Source organism: Miniopterus natalensis, chromosome 12 (assembly GCF_054644295.1).
Source record: "Miniopterus natalensis isolate mMinNat1 chromosome 12, mMinNat1.hap1, whole genome shotgun sequence".
NCBI lineage: Eukaryota > Metazoa > Chordata > Mammalia > Chiroptera > Miniopteridae > Miniopterus > Miniopterus natalensis.
Window position 1 is genome coordinate 44,913,542 of NC_142092.1, and position 16,904 is coordinate 44,930,445.

Consider the following 16,904-nt stretch of genomic DNA (forward strand, 5'->3'; position numbering starts at 1 on the left):
GGAAATTTTGTGGAACTGTCAAAAAGACAAATAGATCTCCATATGGGGACCAGGAAAGATGGCCAACAAACATTACATGAAGAAAACATGTTGCTCTGGAGCATCAAAAAAAATAAATACAAACAAAAACTTCATGTACTCCACGTACACATTTATGAATAAATGTGCTCAGCATGGCAAAACTGATTAATTAGTAATTAATTGAGAGATGGCTTTCACTTACTACTCCGAATTCCAGGGTTGTTTCCATTTTTTATATAAATCTAACATTTTACTTATTTGGAAAAGGGGAAGAAGAGAAGATCAAAAAAAGAAGTACTCTGAAGTTCTGCTAAAGGCAGTGGTGTGTTACTGAAACTTTTTTGAAAAATAACTTAGGGTGCTTGCTTAGGCACAACTATAGTAGAAGAGGCTCTGGGGCTGAATGAAAGCACACAGGACTTGAAGCAGTAAGATCTCATTTCAGTCCTCAGCACACCTCAGAACACACCCATACGTGCAGAAAAACGGTTTGCAACAGATGGCTTAGAAGATCGGCAGAGGAAGGATGTACTGTTTAATAAATGGTTACATACGGATACTAAACAGATCCCCATATCTCAGATAAAATTTAAACACCTAAACGTAAAAAGCAAAAAAAAAAATTGGGAAGAAACATTTAAAATGAAAACTCTCAAACAATAGTAGCAAAATGACAACATGAGCTGAACCTGAGTAGTGTACATGTTAAATTATTTTCTGTAGTTGTATGTTTGAAACTCAGAAACTCCTGACTTATCCGCAGTAATTACCCTGTATCCCACATCTTCCACAACGTCGCAGGAAGCGGCATTATTGTTGGTGTGCCACACGGTCTCTTTGATGCTGCAGCCATACATAAAGACATTCTTCTTTCGGGAGTGGCCATGATAATCGCAATACACCTTGAAAAGATAATATATTTTAAGAATTAAAAACCTTCAAATTCATATATTGCCAAGTAAATCTAGTTACTATTAAGACAATAAACAGGTCTGTTGTGCTCCTTGATCTTTTTAAGTGATTCACCATTTAACAAGTAGAATCAATAGAAGTAGCAATATCTGGTTTTGGAAAGACATTTGATTACTAGAATGACTAGAAAGCCCTTTGCAAGTCCTGCATCAAGCCATGAATTCCACTCTTTTCTTTTATATCTACTATTCACCATTTAAAACATAATAAATTCAATTACAGGTCAAATCTACATCTGTAGTCATCACCACCCCAAGGGCTGTTAAAATATTTATCTGATTTAAAAACATATGAAAATGCTCTCAAGAAAAACACTATTAAAGAGGGTGTGATTTAAGCCCTGGCTGGTATAGCTGTTAGTTGCAGCATGGTTGGGTATACCAAAGGGTGGCGGGTTCAATTCCCCGTTAGAGCCCATACCCAGGTTGTGGGTTCAATCCCTGGTCAGGGAGCATGGGAGAGGCAGCCTATTGATGTTTCTTTCTCTCTCTCTCTTTCCCTCCGTCCCTCCCTCTCTCTCTCCCTCCTCTTCCCTCCCTTCCCTCTCCCTCTTCTTCTCTCCTTCCCTCCCTCCCTCCCTCTCCCTTCCTCTCTCTGGAATCAATAATAAGACAAAAAGTTTTTTAAAAGGGTGTGGTTTCATTTTAATTTTTAAGAGCATCATTTTAAAAACAAAGGACAGACTCTCATGCCAATTTTGCCCCTTTGCAAAGTGTTTCTTTCCCAAAGGAAGACTAATTCATTTAAACACTAATAGAATGGAAATATTCTAAACAAAAGCTGTGGAGCCTCCCACCATGCCTATACTACCTTTCCCTTGTGAGCAGCCGAGACTTACCAGCTTTAGAGTTGACTAAGGAGCTCAGTCAGATATAAGCTTCTACTAGTTTGAGAATTTGGAAAATACTGTTACATAGTATTGTTCAAACAGTGAAGTTAAATGCCTGAAACTTACAACCAGGAGTTACCAATATTCATAAACAAAAAAAGGACCCATGAAAATTATAAGAGTATGAATACATGTATTGACACCATAATTAATACACACCAGTGACTGATAACAAATAAAGATATTTTAAAGAAATGGCTTCTGAAATTAACACTTAGCTTTTATAACCAGAAAATAATGTGTAAAACACTGAGTCTCTGACTGTACAAAGTACAAACAAATACTGCCCCTTACCAGTGGTAAACGCTTCACTGCAGCCAGATACTGCAGCAGCCCCTTAGCATGGTAAATCGTAGGATGCAAATCTGGATTTGGGCTTTGCCACTGTCTGTTCAGATCCTCTCCACTTAACGAACAGCGGTGACTACACATATGCAAACACAATGACAGATAAACACCGGTACCAATAAATTCTTATATGTATTCGATTTAATTTTATGATTCTATTTCACTAAATATTGCAAATAAGTATAGATGGTGGGCTCAACAGAATGCGTATTTCAGTCATTAAATAATCATTTATTAAGCATTTGCTATGTCCAAGAGCCTGTGTTACATGCATTTAAATGTGGTAAGCTTTCAGATTCATAGGTCAAAACTTTCAAGCTACAGAAAAAATTAATTCTCAATTCTGGGATTTTATTCCATACTCTATAAAAATTAATGGTAATATTTTCCATTCTGACTACATAATCATTTTTATACTAACATTTTGAATTTTGATTGTATTAGTTATTATTAAAAGTACTATTTGGGCCCTCCTAAGAAAGATTAGCTTATGAAAAGCATACATTCTTATAAAAATTCAAATACATTTTCATTTGATCATAGATATTAAGTATTAAAGCCACCAAGCAAAAATTTAAATAAACAATCAGTAGGTGATAACAGAAATGTAAACAGGATTCTAACTGGTCAATACGTTTCCTAATTAAAACAAGACATATAATTTCATTTTAGTTCCATTACCATAACATGCCTAAAAATTATCTTTTATTTAAAAATTTCCTAAAATATGAGAAAGATTCATGCTACGTTTATTGAATAAAATACAGTACCCTCAGCTTTGGAGATACTCCTGTCAAATCCCATCTTTCAGAACAACTAAAGAGGCCTTGCCTAATTGCCACAACAAATGAACTGTACTAACAATTAGCTACCTTCACTTAAAAAGCATTATGTTCTAGGATCTCCAGTCTAAAGAATCCCTAATGTCGGAAACTATACTTCCTCGTATCAGGAGGAAGTTAGCAGATGGAGTCAACACACCACATCAGTGGAAAGAGATCCCAGAGGATTCTAAATAATTTTACAACAAACTAAGATCACACCACTGACAAAATTTTTTTAAAAGGAATATAAAAGGATGTGTAAAAAAATCTTTCTCATATTCTGACACTATGATTTTTCTAAAATAATTCAAGCAAGATAGACATTTTATGAAATCGTATTCTCATGATTAAATATGCCATACTACTAATATACAAAACATATTTCCACTTAAAAATAGATCTTAAATAGATTCTCTACTAAAAATTTCTTTGTTCTAGAAAAATCATTAGATTTGCTTTCCAAATTTATCCTGGATGATATTATTTCAACAATTGTATACAGGATTGCCACAATTATTTATAATATTTCTATAACTATTGCTTAACTTACTTTCCATTGATGACACCATCTGGATTTAGCATAGGGACAATTTTAAAAATATAGCATTCTCGTAAGCTCTGAGCAGTAGGGTTATTACTCATGAGATACTCCAGTGTTCCTTTCATTACCCAACTTGCATTAGTTTCTCCAGGATGTACCCGAGCAGATAAGAAAACATAAGGGCGATTTCCTAGAGTACACATAAAATCTCAAATTAAAATGAGTAACTACTAAAAGTTTGTAAGATGTTTGATTTTGGGGCTTTAGAAATATTTCTATTCAGTTGTGAATTCTGATATAAATTCATAGAACTCACGATGTACCTACTATAAACAAGTACTGTATGGGCCCTACAGAGAAATATGAAATCATATAAAACCCATGTGAGCCATGTCCTAAAGGAGTTCGTAATATAAACATAACACAATAAATACTTGAGTCACTTATTTCCCAATGATTAATCTAACATATAAAACCAGCTCTTTAATATAATCTTGGCTTCATAACAAACAAGTAGTTGGAGAAGTTTTAAATATAAACTTAATTTTCATAAAGTCATTGGGAAAAGAAGGAAAATACAATCTTATCCCTGTTTTATAGTCACTATGGCAAGTACAGAAAAAAGGTATACCTGCTCAGAAATTTACAAAAAGAAATGTTTTTACTCTGCAGTTAGATATACCCATCTACAAAATAACACTCAGCTCACCTGCTCATATTTTCAAGCATTGCAAGCTCTTTCCCTTCCCTGAAAATATTTTACCTTCTTACAAAAATTAGAACAGTTTTCTTATTTTTTCCTACCACAGCTGCACATTTGAGGCAACTTTTAAAAAATAAATGGCAGAGAAAAACAAGTAGCTATTTGGTACTAACATCAAAACACTTTATAGGTTTCTGGTGGTTTTACTTATAAGTAAAATTATAGCTATAAATTATAGCTATAAATTTTTAAATCGATGGTAGTATTACATGAACTCTTAAAATAATTTATTCTATTATACCTTGGTTATGACTTCCAAGGATAAGCACTAAAGAATATTAGTATTAAAAGAGACCTTAGAGATCATCTCATGCAGCTCTCTCATTTTTGAGATGAGGAGACTGAGGCCCCAAAGTAGTCCCCAGCACCAAAACTTCTGATGCCTATTCCTAGTGTTACTGCCTTAACAAAACATACATAAAGCAAAGAAAAACAAGTAAGGATGACTGGTATTTTGAGTGAAGAAGACAGACTTACTGAATTGACAGATATGTTCATAATAATTAGACTCTGGCATTGCTGTTATAGTCACCAAGGGACAGCTGTTTCCAGACAGGGTTTCACATAACACATCTTTTCGAAAATAGATTTGCTGAGGGTTGTGAGCTGATTCCAATTTTTGAAGATGCATCTTGATAAAAATTTGAAAGTAAAGTACACAATTATTTGAAAACTCCCTATTTTAAACAGAAATAAAGGCATCTAGATCTCCACATAAGTAAAAGTCAATGAGATTCCTAATCCCTTCTCTGGGATCCTCAGGGGCCAGATGCAGTTCAAACATCAGTATTTGGGGAACTCGAGATAGATACGGTGCATATACCATTAAATGTGCAATACCAGGAACAGGGTCAGCGGCAACAGCCTGTATAAGCACGTTATTATTTCTGCAGCAAAACATATAAAGAGTCACTCTAAGTAGAATCAATATTCTAAATAAGCTCACATCAATTTAGGCCAGGCTCTGCTGCCAAATGGGTTATGAAAAAGCTTTTGGTTCTCAAAGCCTTCTGAATTTTGACATTGTAAGTGAATATAGACCTACAACAGCAACGTAAAATATGCAGAATAAAATTTATGTCAGACAAAGTTTCTAACAACTTTTCCTGATTTTCAAGATTAATACAGGTTCATTGTGAAATGTCTAGAAGATACAGAAAGTACAAAGAAAAAAACCTAAACACCCATAACCGCATCACTTAGATTACTACTAACAAATGTGAATATTCATAAACAGAACAGGAATTGCACATGGCTTTGTAAAACCTGCTTTTATCTCTTGATAATTTATATATTCATGCACATATTCACAATTATGAACACTAATCCGTATTATTAGTATATGGTCATCCCAAATATAAACTGTTCAATCCCTTATTTAAGATACTTAGTTGGTTTCCAAACTTTTCCCTATGCTCAGTCATATCAACACTATTCACTGTGTGGTGACTATTTCTGTGCCAGAAACTGTGCCTGGCATTGAGGATATAACAGTGAAGAAGGGACCCTACCCTGGGGACGGCACAGAGCACAATAACTTGTAGTAAGGAGAGCGCAGACTACCTGAGTCTGGGCAGTGAGGAAAGGTCTCCTAGAAGAAAATTATACTTAAAATGAGATCCAAAGGATGAGATGCTACAGGCAGAGGAAAGTGTAGAGGAAGAACATGAACTACGAGAAAAGGGCATTTCAAAGAACTGAAAAAGATTCATCACAGGGAGACCAAAGAGAAACTGTGAAAAATAAAGAATTTAACCCAGAAAGGAGGGCCTGCCAACCAGTTTTTCCTAAAGCAGCGTATATGTACTACTGGTAATTGAGAGAACTAAGTGATACGTGGACAACCTTTAAAAAATGTGGCAGGTGTATATTTCATTGTGAATTAGAAAAACATCTACATGTTAAACCTGCAATTCCCTGGATGTTAACTTAGGGTGAGGATAAGCTTTAAAGAGCCAATTATTTTAAAGTCTATTTAATAATAAATATTAAGTAAATAATAGCTCACACAGTACGTGGAAGACAGCAAAGGAATGACTCAATGAACCACAGTGAGAATTTTAGATTTCGTACAAATGGCTAGAGAAATCACTAGGGGTTTTAGGCAGGGGATTTGCCATCAAAGAGCCCTCCTGCTATAGTGTGGGGGGAAGACAGCTGAAGGGGGAAGGGAATAAAAGTGAATTTTAGGACAGAAAAGCCGATTAGAAAAAGGTTGGCAGAACCTGGGTGAAAAACCACGCAAATGCCTGGAAAAGGTCATGGGACTGGAAGAAAGTAGGGAAATTCAAAATATACTAAAAAGGTAAACATTAGTAAAGAACAATTACATAAATTGTAAATAACAACACTATCTATTCTGATGCTATGTTATTCAGCACAGACACCTGATTATACCTTTATTGTACACTGTAGCCTTTATTAAAATAAGGTGAGCCCCATTGAGTGTTCTCAGCCTTGATCTCTCTTCTGCTCTGTGGACTATGTTTTTCTCTCATTTCCCTTCTAATAATTTGGAAGCTTGTTTCTAGCCCTAGTGCTCCTATTTCTTTCTGGGTAAGTTGACCCTATCTTCATGATCCTTGGTCACTGAGACAGCCATTCTGCTCTGAGAATAAATCTACCACAGTAATTACTTGAATTCACTTGGTTTTTTTAAAATGCAAATAATAAAAGATCTCAAAACAATCCAGAAAAAAACTCTTGTACCCCAGTTAAAATTCTAAGCAATCTGAATCTATATGGATCCATATAAAACTCTTAGAAGAAATAAATTCCCTACAGAAAACTTAAATTGCATACATATTTTTCTACTGTTAGATTTTCTATCAGACGCAATGCTTCTCATTAAACAAGTGGAAATCTCATCCAGTTAAAATCTGAAAATCATCGAATCTTAGAGAACTATAGATTTCTACCCAAAGATAGAAAGCAAAAATCATGTTAAATTTCCTTACTACTTCTATTAAATAAAAATAAAGACTACATTCCCATTTACACCTTTTAATGTTGTCAACAAATGATGTATTATTATCTAAAATCAACACTAGATTTTTCTTATTTTATTAAGAAAGTTAATGAAATCAATTTTCTACTATTATATGACACATACACATATAATACAATAGTCATAAAACAACTTAATGAGTTCTCACCTGTAAAGTTGAATACGTATACGGATAGTGATAAGCAAAGTAGCAAACATCATCTTTATGTGGAAAATTAACAGTGAATGTGATAGTATAGTAGGATTTTCCCTTCTGCCCACCTGCAGCAACTGAACTTCTCGAGAAGTGATTTCTGCAATAGAAAAGTATAAAACGTTTATTTCTTCCACACAAAATTCTTACTTTTCCTTGCTATTTTATTAAAGAGAACTTCAGTGGGGGGACGGACCCATTATTTGTAAAAGCATAACTTAAGTACTCTATAAAAATAGATTTGATACTAATAACAGTAAATTTCTATTAGCCAGCATCATTACTTTTCACTTCTGGATTTACTAATTAAATGGAGTTAATGCCCTACACTGTACATCAATAAAATTTTTAGAACCTCATTCTTTGACAGCCATATGCATTAGGCAGTGATCATCCATGGCTGCTACAATCATTAGATAAAAGGCTGAGGACACCTTCACAGAGGATGGATCTGATGACTATACAAGGTGGGGCAAAAGTAGGTTTAAAGCTGTTTGCATGGAAAATAATATAATTAATAAATAATAACACAAGAATAAACTGTGTTTTGCATACTCACAAATGTAAACCTACTTTTGCCCCATCCCATATATGAATTCACTAATCAATCTTAAGATTACAAAAAAGAAATAACCAGAGATGACATGTTTCCTGATTCACTCACTGAACCATATATAAAATATTCTTGCCAAAAATCAAACCTGAAGTTCATCAAGCTTCTAAATCTAAATATTAGTTTATAGGAAATCAGTGAGATTAGAAGAATTCATTTAACAGCACAGGGATGCAATCAGCAAAATCCGAAATGTGGGAAATCCTGCATGACAAATGGTCTAGTTTCAGTAAACAAAGGAGAAATAAAAAGAGACAAAAGGGAAGCTAATAAATTAAAAGAGACTTAAGGGACATATCAAGACAAATCAAATGCAATGTGCGGTCCTTGGCTGTTCTGATTGAAACAAACCAACTATAAAATAACATGTATGAGACAACTGGGGAAGTCTGAACATTGACTGGATATTTAATCATATTAAGAAATTTTCTTAGGTGTGATAATGGCATTGTTGTTATTAGATTGTCTTAAATATGTACATCTAAAAGACAAAGACCTTTGAAGTATTTATGGATAAAACATGGTATATGGAAATGTTTTTTAAAATTCAGTGTAGAGGTGGGGGTGAAAGTATAACTAAAAATTATGTGTTGCCCGGCCAGCATGGCTCAGTGGTTGAGCGTCGACCTATGATCTAAGAGATCGCAGAATAACTTAGACTGCTAAAGGTGAAACAGTGTCTTTTAAGAAAGTATTATTTCACACTTCTCTTCTTTTGCACAGTAGAGGTCATCAGTCAGTGAATGCTTTTCTTTTCTACACTGTAAAGTGAATGGTCCCAGCATGACAGGCGGTTCTGTGTAAGGGGTGATGGCAAGGATGTTCGTTTGTGTAGTTCTTGTTTTTCATTTTGGCTACTTCCAGATCTGGAATTCAGGTCAATTCAGCAAACACTTATTAATCACTTTCTATGTAACAAGCACTTCTCTAGTTGTTTTCTCAAAGCCTGACATCTAGATAGTGTGGAATAAAATATATTTTTGCACGTGTCTTAGCTTTTCACATCCGCCAAGTCCTCCGACGCTTGTCTGTCTTGTAAAATAGAATAAAACTGCCTTTCACCCTGTAGAAGAGAATGAATATAACCTATAAACTGCCACCTAGATATAATGTGGTAACTAACTTTCTAATTAGATGTTAAACTTTTGGAGGAAAAGGGTGTGGTTCTGGAATTTATTTATTGTTTTCCTCATCCTGTAGCACCTTGTCATTGAGTGTCTATTCAAGATGTAATAGCTACGGTAATGAAGACTATACCAATTGGACAGTTTCTTGAATGTCTATGTGTGTGTATAAATAATCTCTAGGCCGTGCCTTTTCTTCAGTTTGTGGCTTAAGTAATAAAAAGTGATTTGGAAATTTAGAAATTAAGTTGATAGACAAAGCATTTTTAGCTCATTATATGTCAGTGATATTTAAAGTCTGAAAAATGAATTACACTTACAAAAGCAAATAATAGGATAATGTGACCTCATATAGTCATCACCCAGTTTCGACAAGTATCAACACATGGTTGTTTTTTTAAATCAATATATTTTTATTGATTTCAGAAAGAGGAAGGGAGAGGAAGAGAGAAATAGAAATAATAATGAGAGAGTCATTGATTGGCTGCCTCTTGTACTCCCCCCACTGGGGATCGAGCCCACAACCCGGGCACAAAACCCTCTAAACAAAAATTTCAAGATTAAGAGTAATAACAGACAAGGTACAGAGATGTCAACTGCCTTCAATAGTGGAAGTTATCTGGAAGCATATTACATGCAGAAGCAGAGTAAAATGGGAAGCAAGGTATATGATGATCCTAGGTTATTTAGAGCGAAGTTGAGGAATAATCCAATTACTCCAATGAAGGAATAAATGATTTCTAGCACTTATATCTAACTTGGTAAGCAAATCACCTGTGTGAAGTCAAAGCTGAACTATATAAGCTGGCATAACATAACTGTGGAATACATCTCCAGGTAAAATATTTTGGAAATTAAAATAAGGTAAATATTTGTATGCAGAAGAGAAAAGATAAGAATAGTACTTAATATTATCAGACCAATGAAAAGTCACTGCAAATTATTCCTAGAATTTCTAATTTCATTTTTATTCAATGAAGTTTCCAGTTTTAAAGCTAAAAAAGTTGAAAAAGCATAGCTATATAAGCAGTGGAGACAAAGCTTTGGACCTAAATTATCTGTCCACAAAACACGTTTTATAGTTGACCCTTGAACACGTGGAGGTTAGGGTCACTCCAAACAGTCAAAACTCCGAGTATAATTTTTGACTCCCCAGTTATACCATCGTCCCTCAGCATCCATGGCGGGCTGGTTCCAGAACCCCTGTGGATACCAAAATCAGCTGACACTCAAGTTCCCTATGTAAAATGACACAGGTCAATGAATACAGTTGGCCCTCCAAATCTTTGGACTCCCAACCACAAATGGAAAACAGTACAGATATTTATTGAAAAAAATCCACCTATAAGTGGACCCATGTAGCTCAAACCTGTGTTATTCAAGGGTCAACTGTATTCCACTAAATATAATCCCTCTAAATTGATCTCAAATTTTAAAGGATTCTGTAGAAGTAACATTAAAGCATATCACCACAATTCAAAGAATGCAGTAACAATTCTACTTTTTAACCTTTAAACTTAAATAGAATGAAGTTAATATCCCCTTCTGTAAACTGATGTCCTAGGATTCTTAGAATACTTACTTATAGTAACAAATGTCCGTCCCCACACGAGTCCACCAGGGTCTGGCATTTAATGCTTCCTGAACTGAATACATGAGTGGTTGCATACCTTTTACAGAGAGAGACAGAAAAAGAAGAGAAAATCTTTCAAAATTTTTGAGGTAAAAATTAATCTTGCCATTGTAGAAAGCACCAAACATTCAGAAAGTTAAAAGAAAACACATTTCCATTTTTTTAGTATGTGGTTTTTTTTAAATCTGAGAAATTTCTTTAAAAACTCATAAGTCAATCAATGGTATGCTTTAATTTCCAGTTTAACTAAAATAGATTACAACTGCAATGAGTGAAAGTCATTAAACTTTTTTTTTATTACCTTTTCTATATTAGATCAATTAAAAAATAACATCTGTTAGCACTTAAAGACCACCTGGTACATGGTGAATATACCATAAATATTAGCTGCTATTATCATTCAATTAACCAGTTATTTTAAGTGGACATATGTCAAGATTTTCTCTTTATACTTGAAACTCATGTATTTCCCTGATATATAAAAGATTCCTGTCCTTTCTATTTCTTCCTCGGATTCAGTGAGCCATTTCAAAATGAAACTTTAACATCCTCTAGACACACAGATTCCTAATAATGGTTAACTGCAGTGAGGTGGAACAAGGCACAGGCTGAGGTCAAAGGGCACATTAGATTTATGTGACGTGTTCTAATCTTATAAAAGGCACTGTATTCTTACATTACTTTTTAAATGACAGTTAATTCGGGGCAGTGAAGGGAGCTATATTTGGGTAATTGAATTAGTCATCAGCCAAAGAATAAAACCTTTATGTGCATAAAACAAATATGTTCATCTTGTCATCTGAATATAGACAATCAAAGCATTAAATTGCCACAGTGAAGCTAACATCCAATGACAGTGGCCTCTAACAAAATCCAAGGCCAAAGTTGTACTGAGTACACACATATGCAATAACAGGTGTAGATACAAAGAATGACAAGGTGTTTTAGGCACTAATCATCATATGTACTATGAAGTTAAGCTCAGCTTAACTTCAAAGTATGGAACTAACTAAGGTGGGCAATTTAGAATGCTATATACTAGACTCCAAAATTCTATTTTGTTGCCTGGTTCCATATGTGTTCAATTTATGTATGAAGGTAGTTAAAAATCCTCATTTATATGGAAGACAGTGGAGGGTGGAGGGAATGGGAGAGAAAGAAAGAGTGCAAGAATGCCAGAGAGGAAGCTGTGATGAAAACACCAGTTTTTACTAAAATGAAAGACTGCCATCTAGTGGTAACTTGAGCAAACCCCTTTCAAGTAATGGGGGGTTGATGGATTACAACAGATATAGAGCACTATTATACACTGGCATACATTTTCAAATATAAATTCACAAATAAGATCATTCACCTGCAAAAAAAAAACAAAACAAAAACTAAGTAATAGAATTTCCTAAAAAATCCCCAGGAAAGGACAACTTGGGAAACAAAAACAACACTAAATACTCTCCCAACCAATATGTGCCAATCAAGAAAAAAATAAGCTTTCCTAATTAATATTATTTCCTGATTTCAATCGTGTATGGCAATTAAATCCTTCCAGCTGAAGAAGTTCTAGTGCAGATATCTTTTACTCATCAGTGCCATCTCTAAAGGGAATTCAAAATGAGTCTGATGACAATAACATTAACTACATAGCAAGTTATAATTTCTTAAAATGTTGAATTCCAGTTTACTAAAATATTGGTCCCTTCCTTCTTCTAACTCATTTCATGTTAAGACAAAGCAAGATCTGCTTTGTGTTGTATTAACTTAAATCTTATGATAGAGTTTCATTTTTTAAAAAGTACATCTACCTAACAGCTCCTTCTATAACTTTTACCAACTTCCTAGTTAAATATTTACAAATATGTGAAAAAGAAAAAGAAAAAGAAAAAGAAAAAGGAAAAGGAAAAGGAAAAGAAAAAGAAAAATCAACAGACAACTTCATGTAAGAATCTGGGAGGAATCTACACTAAATTTAAAACAGATGGAGCAAAACAGAAAAATCCAATGTCGAATATGCCTCATGATCTATTTTTTATATACATATTTTATTAGATTCCCACAACTAAAAAAAGTGGTGTACTACGCCCTGAAGTCCCTTTGAGAATAACAGATAAAGAAAACAATAAAGAAGCACAAAAAATAGAAAGCATAAAAAAAACACACATATTAATTATAAAGAGAATTTGTAATAGGTTAAAAATCACATACAACCTCTATTTACAGGAAATATGATGCAAAGATATCAAGCAAATTCAAAAAAGAATATAAAATAGTCATGTTTATCCCAAAGATACTAAGTGGGATAAATATGACTATTTTTATACTGTTAAAGGGTAAACAAAAAGTAATATGAAAAAATGAAAAACTTGTATGTGCCAAATAATTCTGTATTAAAATAGAAAAAAATATTTTTTTAAATGACGGGTTGACAGAAGCAAAATAGAACTGAAAAACTAAATTTAAGATACAGAAACTGAATAAATAGATTTATAATAAATTCACAATATATATTAAATTTATTGCCAACAAAGGAGACATTATTTCCCAAGTGCTCATGAAAACAAAAACTGATCAGATACTAAGCCCTAAAAAAATTATTCCAAATCATAAATATCACGTCTGTGAACAAAACAAATGAAATCTGAAAGTAACGAGAGAAATTTTAACCGAAATAATTTAACCAACTAAAAAAATAACAAACCTTTTCCTAAACAATTCTTGAGTCAAAAAGGATACCAAAACTACATACAATAAGAGGCTATCTAGAAAATAACAAGGAGTTCTTAAAATCTGGAGGGGTGGGGGTAGAAAGTTGAGTTGTTGTTGAGAGCAAATTCAAAACCTAAATGCTTAATTATTAAACAAAAATAAATTTAAGTAAATGAGCTAGAAGTTAGAAAGAGAAAAAAACTGCAGAAAAGGGGGAAATTAATAAATAAAAAATACGTTTAAAGGAAATAATGAATAAAACCAAGAACCACGTTTTTTAAAACACTAAAATAAACCAAATTATTTTTTAAGCACACACAAAAAGAAAACAAGGAATAAGCAAGTACACGCGCTGTAGGTATCATATAGAAATCTCTGCTAGTGGATTTTGAAAATCTAAATGTCACTTACAGGAGAAACAGAAATTTTCAAGACTGCTTCAGTAAGAAATAGAAAATTAGACTACTGAGTCACAGAAAACTGAAGAAGTTATCCAGACTCTTCCTCTATCACCGAAAAAGGGGCACAGAACCAGACAGATTTAGAGGTGCTTTCTTTCCAAATCTCATGAAAACATGTAAGTGCTATTTAAACTGCTCCAGAACACAGGATAGGGGAATAAAAGCCTTTTCATTTAAGTGTTCAAAGTTAGCATCAGCTTGTTTCCAAAAGTGGACAAAGATAGCTCTCCAAAAAGGAAAGTGAGTTGTCTCACATATGACCAATGATGTAAAACCTTTAAACAAAATGCTAACAAATCAAAAATAGTTCTATATTAAAAGATTAATTCACATGGCAAAGTGGTCTGAAATCCAAAGACAGCTTAATATAAGAAATATTATTAATATATTACAGCACAGTAAGAGGTCATACACAGTATTATATGGTCACATTAGATTGGTAAATGCAAAAAATAAAATAATTCTGATTTTTAAAACTCAATAAAAACAGAAATTCTTTACTATAAGAAAATGCATCTAAAAATAAAAGCTAACATACTTAATGTAAATACTACTGCATTCATACTATGGTCAAAATAAAACAAGGATACCCAATATCTCCTTTTTATTTTAAACATTTTCAAAGTACTATCCGAAAGCAATGAAACAATGAAACATACACACTATGGACAGGGAGAAATTACGGGAGCCTACTAACAAAATCCAAAGTATCAATTGCAAAAATATGAGAATTAATACGAAAGTCAGTAAGGAGGTTGACTTTTCAAGTAAACATATAAAAATCGATCACTTTCTTAATTATAAATAATAAGTTTGAAAATAGTAAGGCGCACTCTTTCACAACAGAAACTGAAAAACCAAATTTCTTTTAAGTCTTAGGTGTGTAGGAGGCAGCTGATTGATGTTTCGCTCTCATATGGATGTTCTCTCTCCCTCTCTTCCTCTCCCTTCCTCTGTCTAAAAAAAATGAATAAGATACTTTTTAAATATATACATATACATTTGTAAACTATATGTATATAGATATAGTTTACAAATAAGCTTTAATACTGTAATCTCCACCCTATAAAAGCATAACATTGAAATTTAAAATTATGTGAATGTGAATAAATTTAGGGACACAAAATGTTAAACAGCAGATTTTCTCTTCTCTTTCCTTCCTTAGAGTTTTTTAAACTGTTTTTAATTTGCCAAGTTCCTATATTAAAGATCCACTGTTTCATAATCAGAAAAAAAATACACACTTACAGCTGGCAGATAGATTTAAAAAATTCCACTTCTGTGAATTGGTAACTAAATAATTATATACACAAATATTTAGTATAATATTTATATTAGCATTATTTAAAATAGAAAATACTGTAATTAGAAACAACTTAAATGTCCAATAAAGAAAGGTTTAGGTAAATAAGTTACAGTACCTCCACAGGATGTTCATTAAAGTCTTTCAGATAAATATTCAATGACCAAAAAAAATGTTGACAGTATGTTTGGTTAAAATACAGATTATGAAACTGCATGGGTTATGAACCACATTTTTGAAAATAAGTATATAACTATGTATATGTAGAAATCATACTGCATTATAAAAAAGGCTGGTAGGAAACAAGAAATGTTAAAGTGATTATCTCTGGGTGATGCATTGTTGATGGTTTTTATTTTCTTAACACCAATTCGTTTTCCAAATTCTCCACAAAGTAAGCTTTAAAAGTGTGATATATATATAATAAGAATATCCAGCCCTGGCCAGGTGGGTCAGTTGGTTGAGCACCATCCCATACACCAAAAAGTTGCAGGTCTGATTCCAGGTCAGGGCACATACCAAGGTTGCAGGTTTGATCCTGGTAGGGGTGCATATAGGAGGCAACTGATGTCTGTCTGCCTGTCTCTCTCTCTTTCTCTAAAATCAGTAAAACGTATCCTTGGGTGAGAATATAAAAAAAAAGAATATCCAAAGGACAAGGGTAAGGAGGAGGGAAAATTTAAAAATAAAGCAGTCATCTATCTCATTACTTTGAATTTTAGTTGCAGGATTATATTCATTTTAAACTTAAGATGGCACTAAAGGAAGAGGTTATTTTATTTATTATATGGAGGTACAGACTTATTAAAAATAGAAAAGCATTCCAAAATGTATATTTTTAATTTAAAAAATTAAAATATTTCATGAAGTTTAAAGCAGTAAGAGTATTATTTTATATAAGTGTATAAATGTAGTTAGTAAAAATGCCATCTACTTTATTTAGCACTACAGTTTGAAAATTACACTGATTATCACTTCAGCAATAAATATGCCTTTATATTTTACTCTTACAGAGCACTCAAAATGCAAATACAATTACATTTACTTAATTGTCTTTTTCTCCTCTAAAATATTATGTTAGCATTATACTTACAAGTTAAACAGGGAAAACATAAGATTCTTTACTTGTTTTTGGTATTTTTAATGAGTCAATTACGGTAATTTTTAAACTTATATAAACATTTAAGGTCAACAAACAAATGTTTCTAAGAAATATGACATTCAATGATTAGTACTTATACCTAAAATACAAAAATAAAGAATGTGAAATAGATTATCAAGAATATTCATGTCACTATTCACACAAATCAACATAACCACTAAATCCTTAAAATTAGATTACTTACAACATTTTTAAAACTTTTAAAATATAACTAAACCAGATATCATGCTACCTAATCTTCTTATAATTATTACATTAAATGAGTGAATATGACTGAAGCTTTCATGCCATACATGTAAAGTAATTATCAAGAGTATATAATTTCCTATCTTCCACATAAATAATGACAA

The 16,904-nt window shown here is 32.9% G+C and overlaps 1 protein-coding gene across 4 annotated transcripts in view; it reads right to left on the minus strand.

The window, feature by feature from the left end:
• AGTPBP1 (ATP/GTP binding carboxypeptidase 1) overlaps positions 1 to 16,904 on the minus strand; it is a 94,054-nt gene that overhangs the window by 17,905 nt on the left and 59,245 nt on the right. For all 4 annotated transcript variants that reach the window (XM_087822732.1, XM_016222909.2, XM_016222907.2 and 1 more), the window contains 6 exons: positions 10,878 to 10,965; positions 7,514 to 7,658; positions 4,836 to 4,989; positions 3,605 to 3,785; positions 2,177 to 2,306; positions 792 to 923 (listed from right to left, as the gene is read on the minus strand). In XM_087822732.1, the coding sequence (XP_087678858.1) occupies positions 792 to 923; positions 2,177 to 2,306; positions 3,605 to 3,785; positions 4,836 to 4,989; positions 7,514 to 7,658; positions 10,878 to 10,965 (830 nt within the window). The remainder of the gene's footprint in view (positions 1 to 791; positions 924 to 2,176; positions 2,307 to 3,604; positions 3,786 to 4,835; positions 4,990 to 7,513; positions 7,659 to 10,877; positions 10,966 to 16,904) is intronic.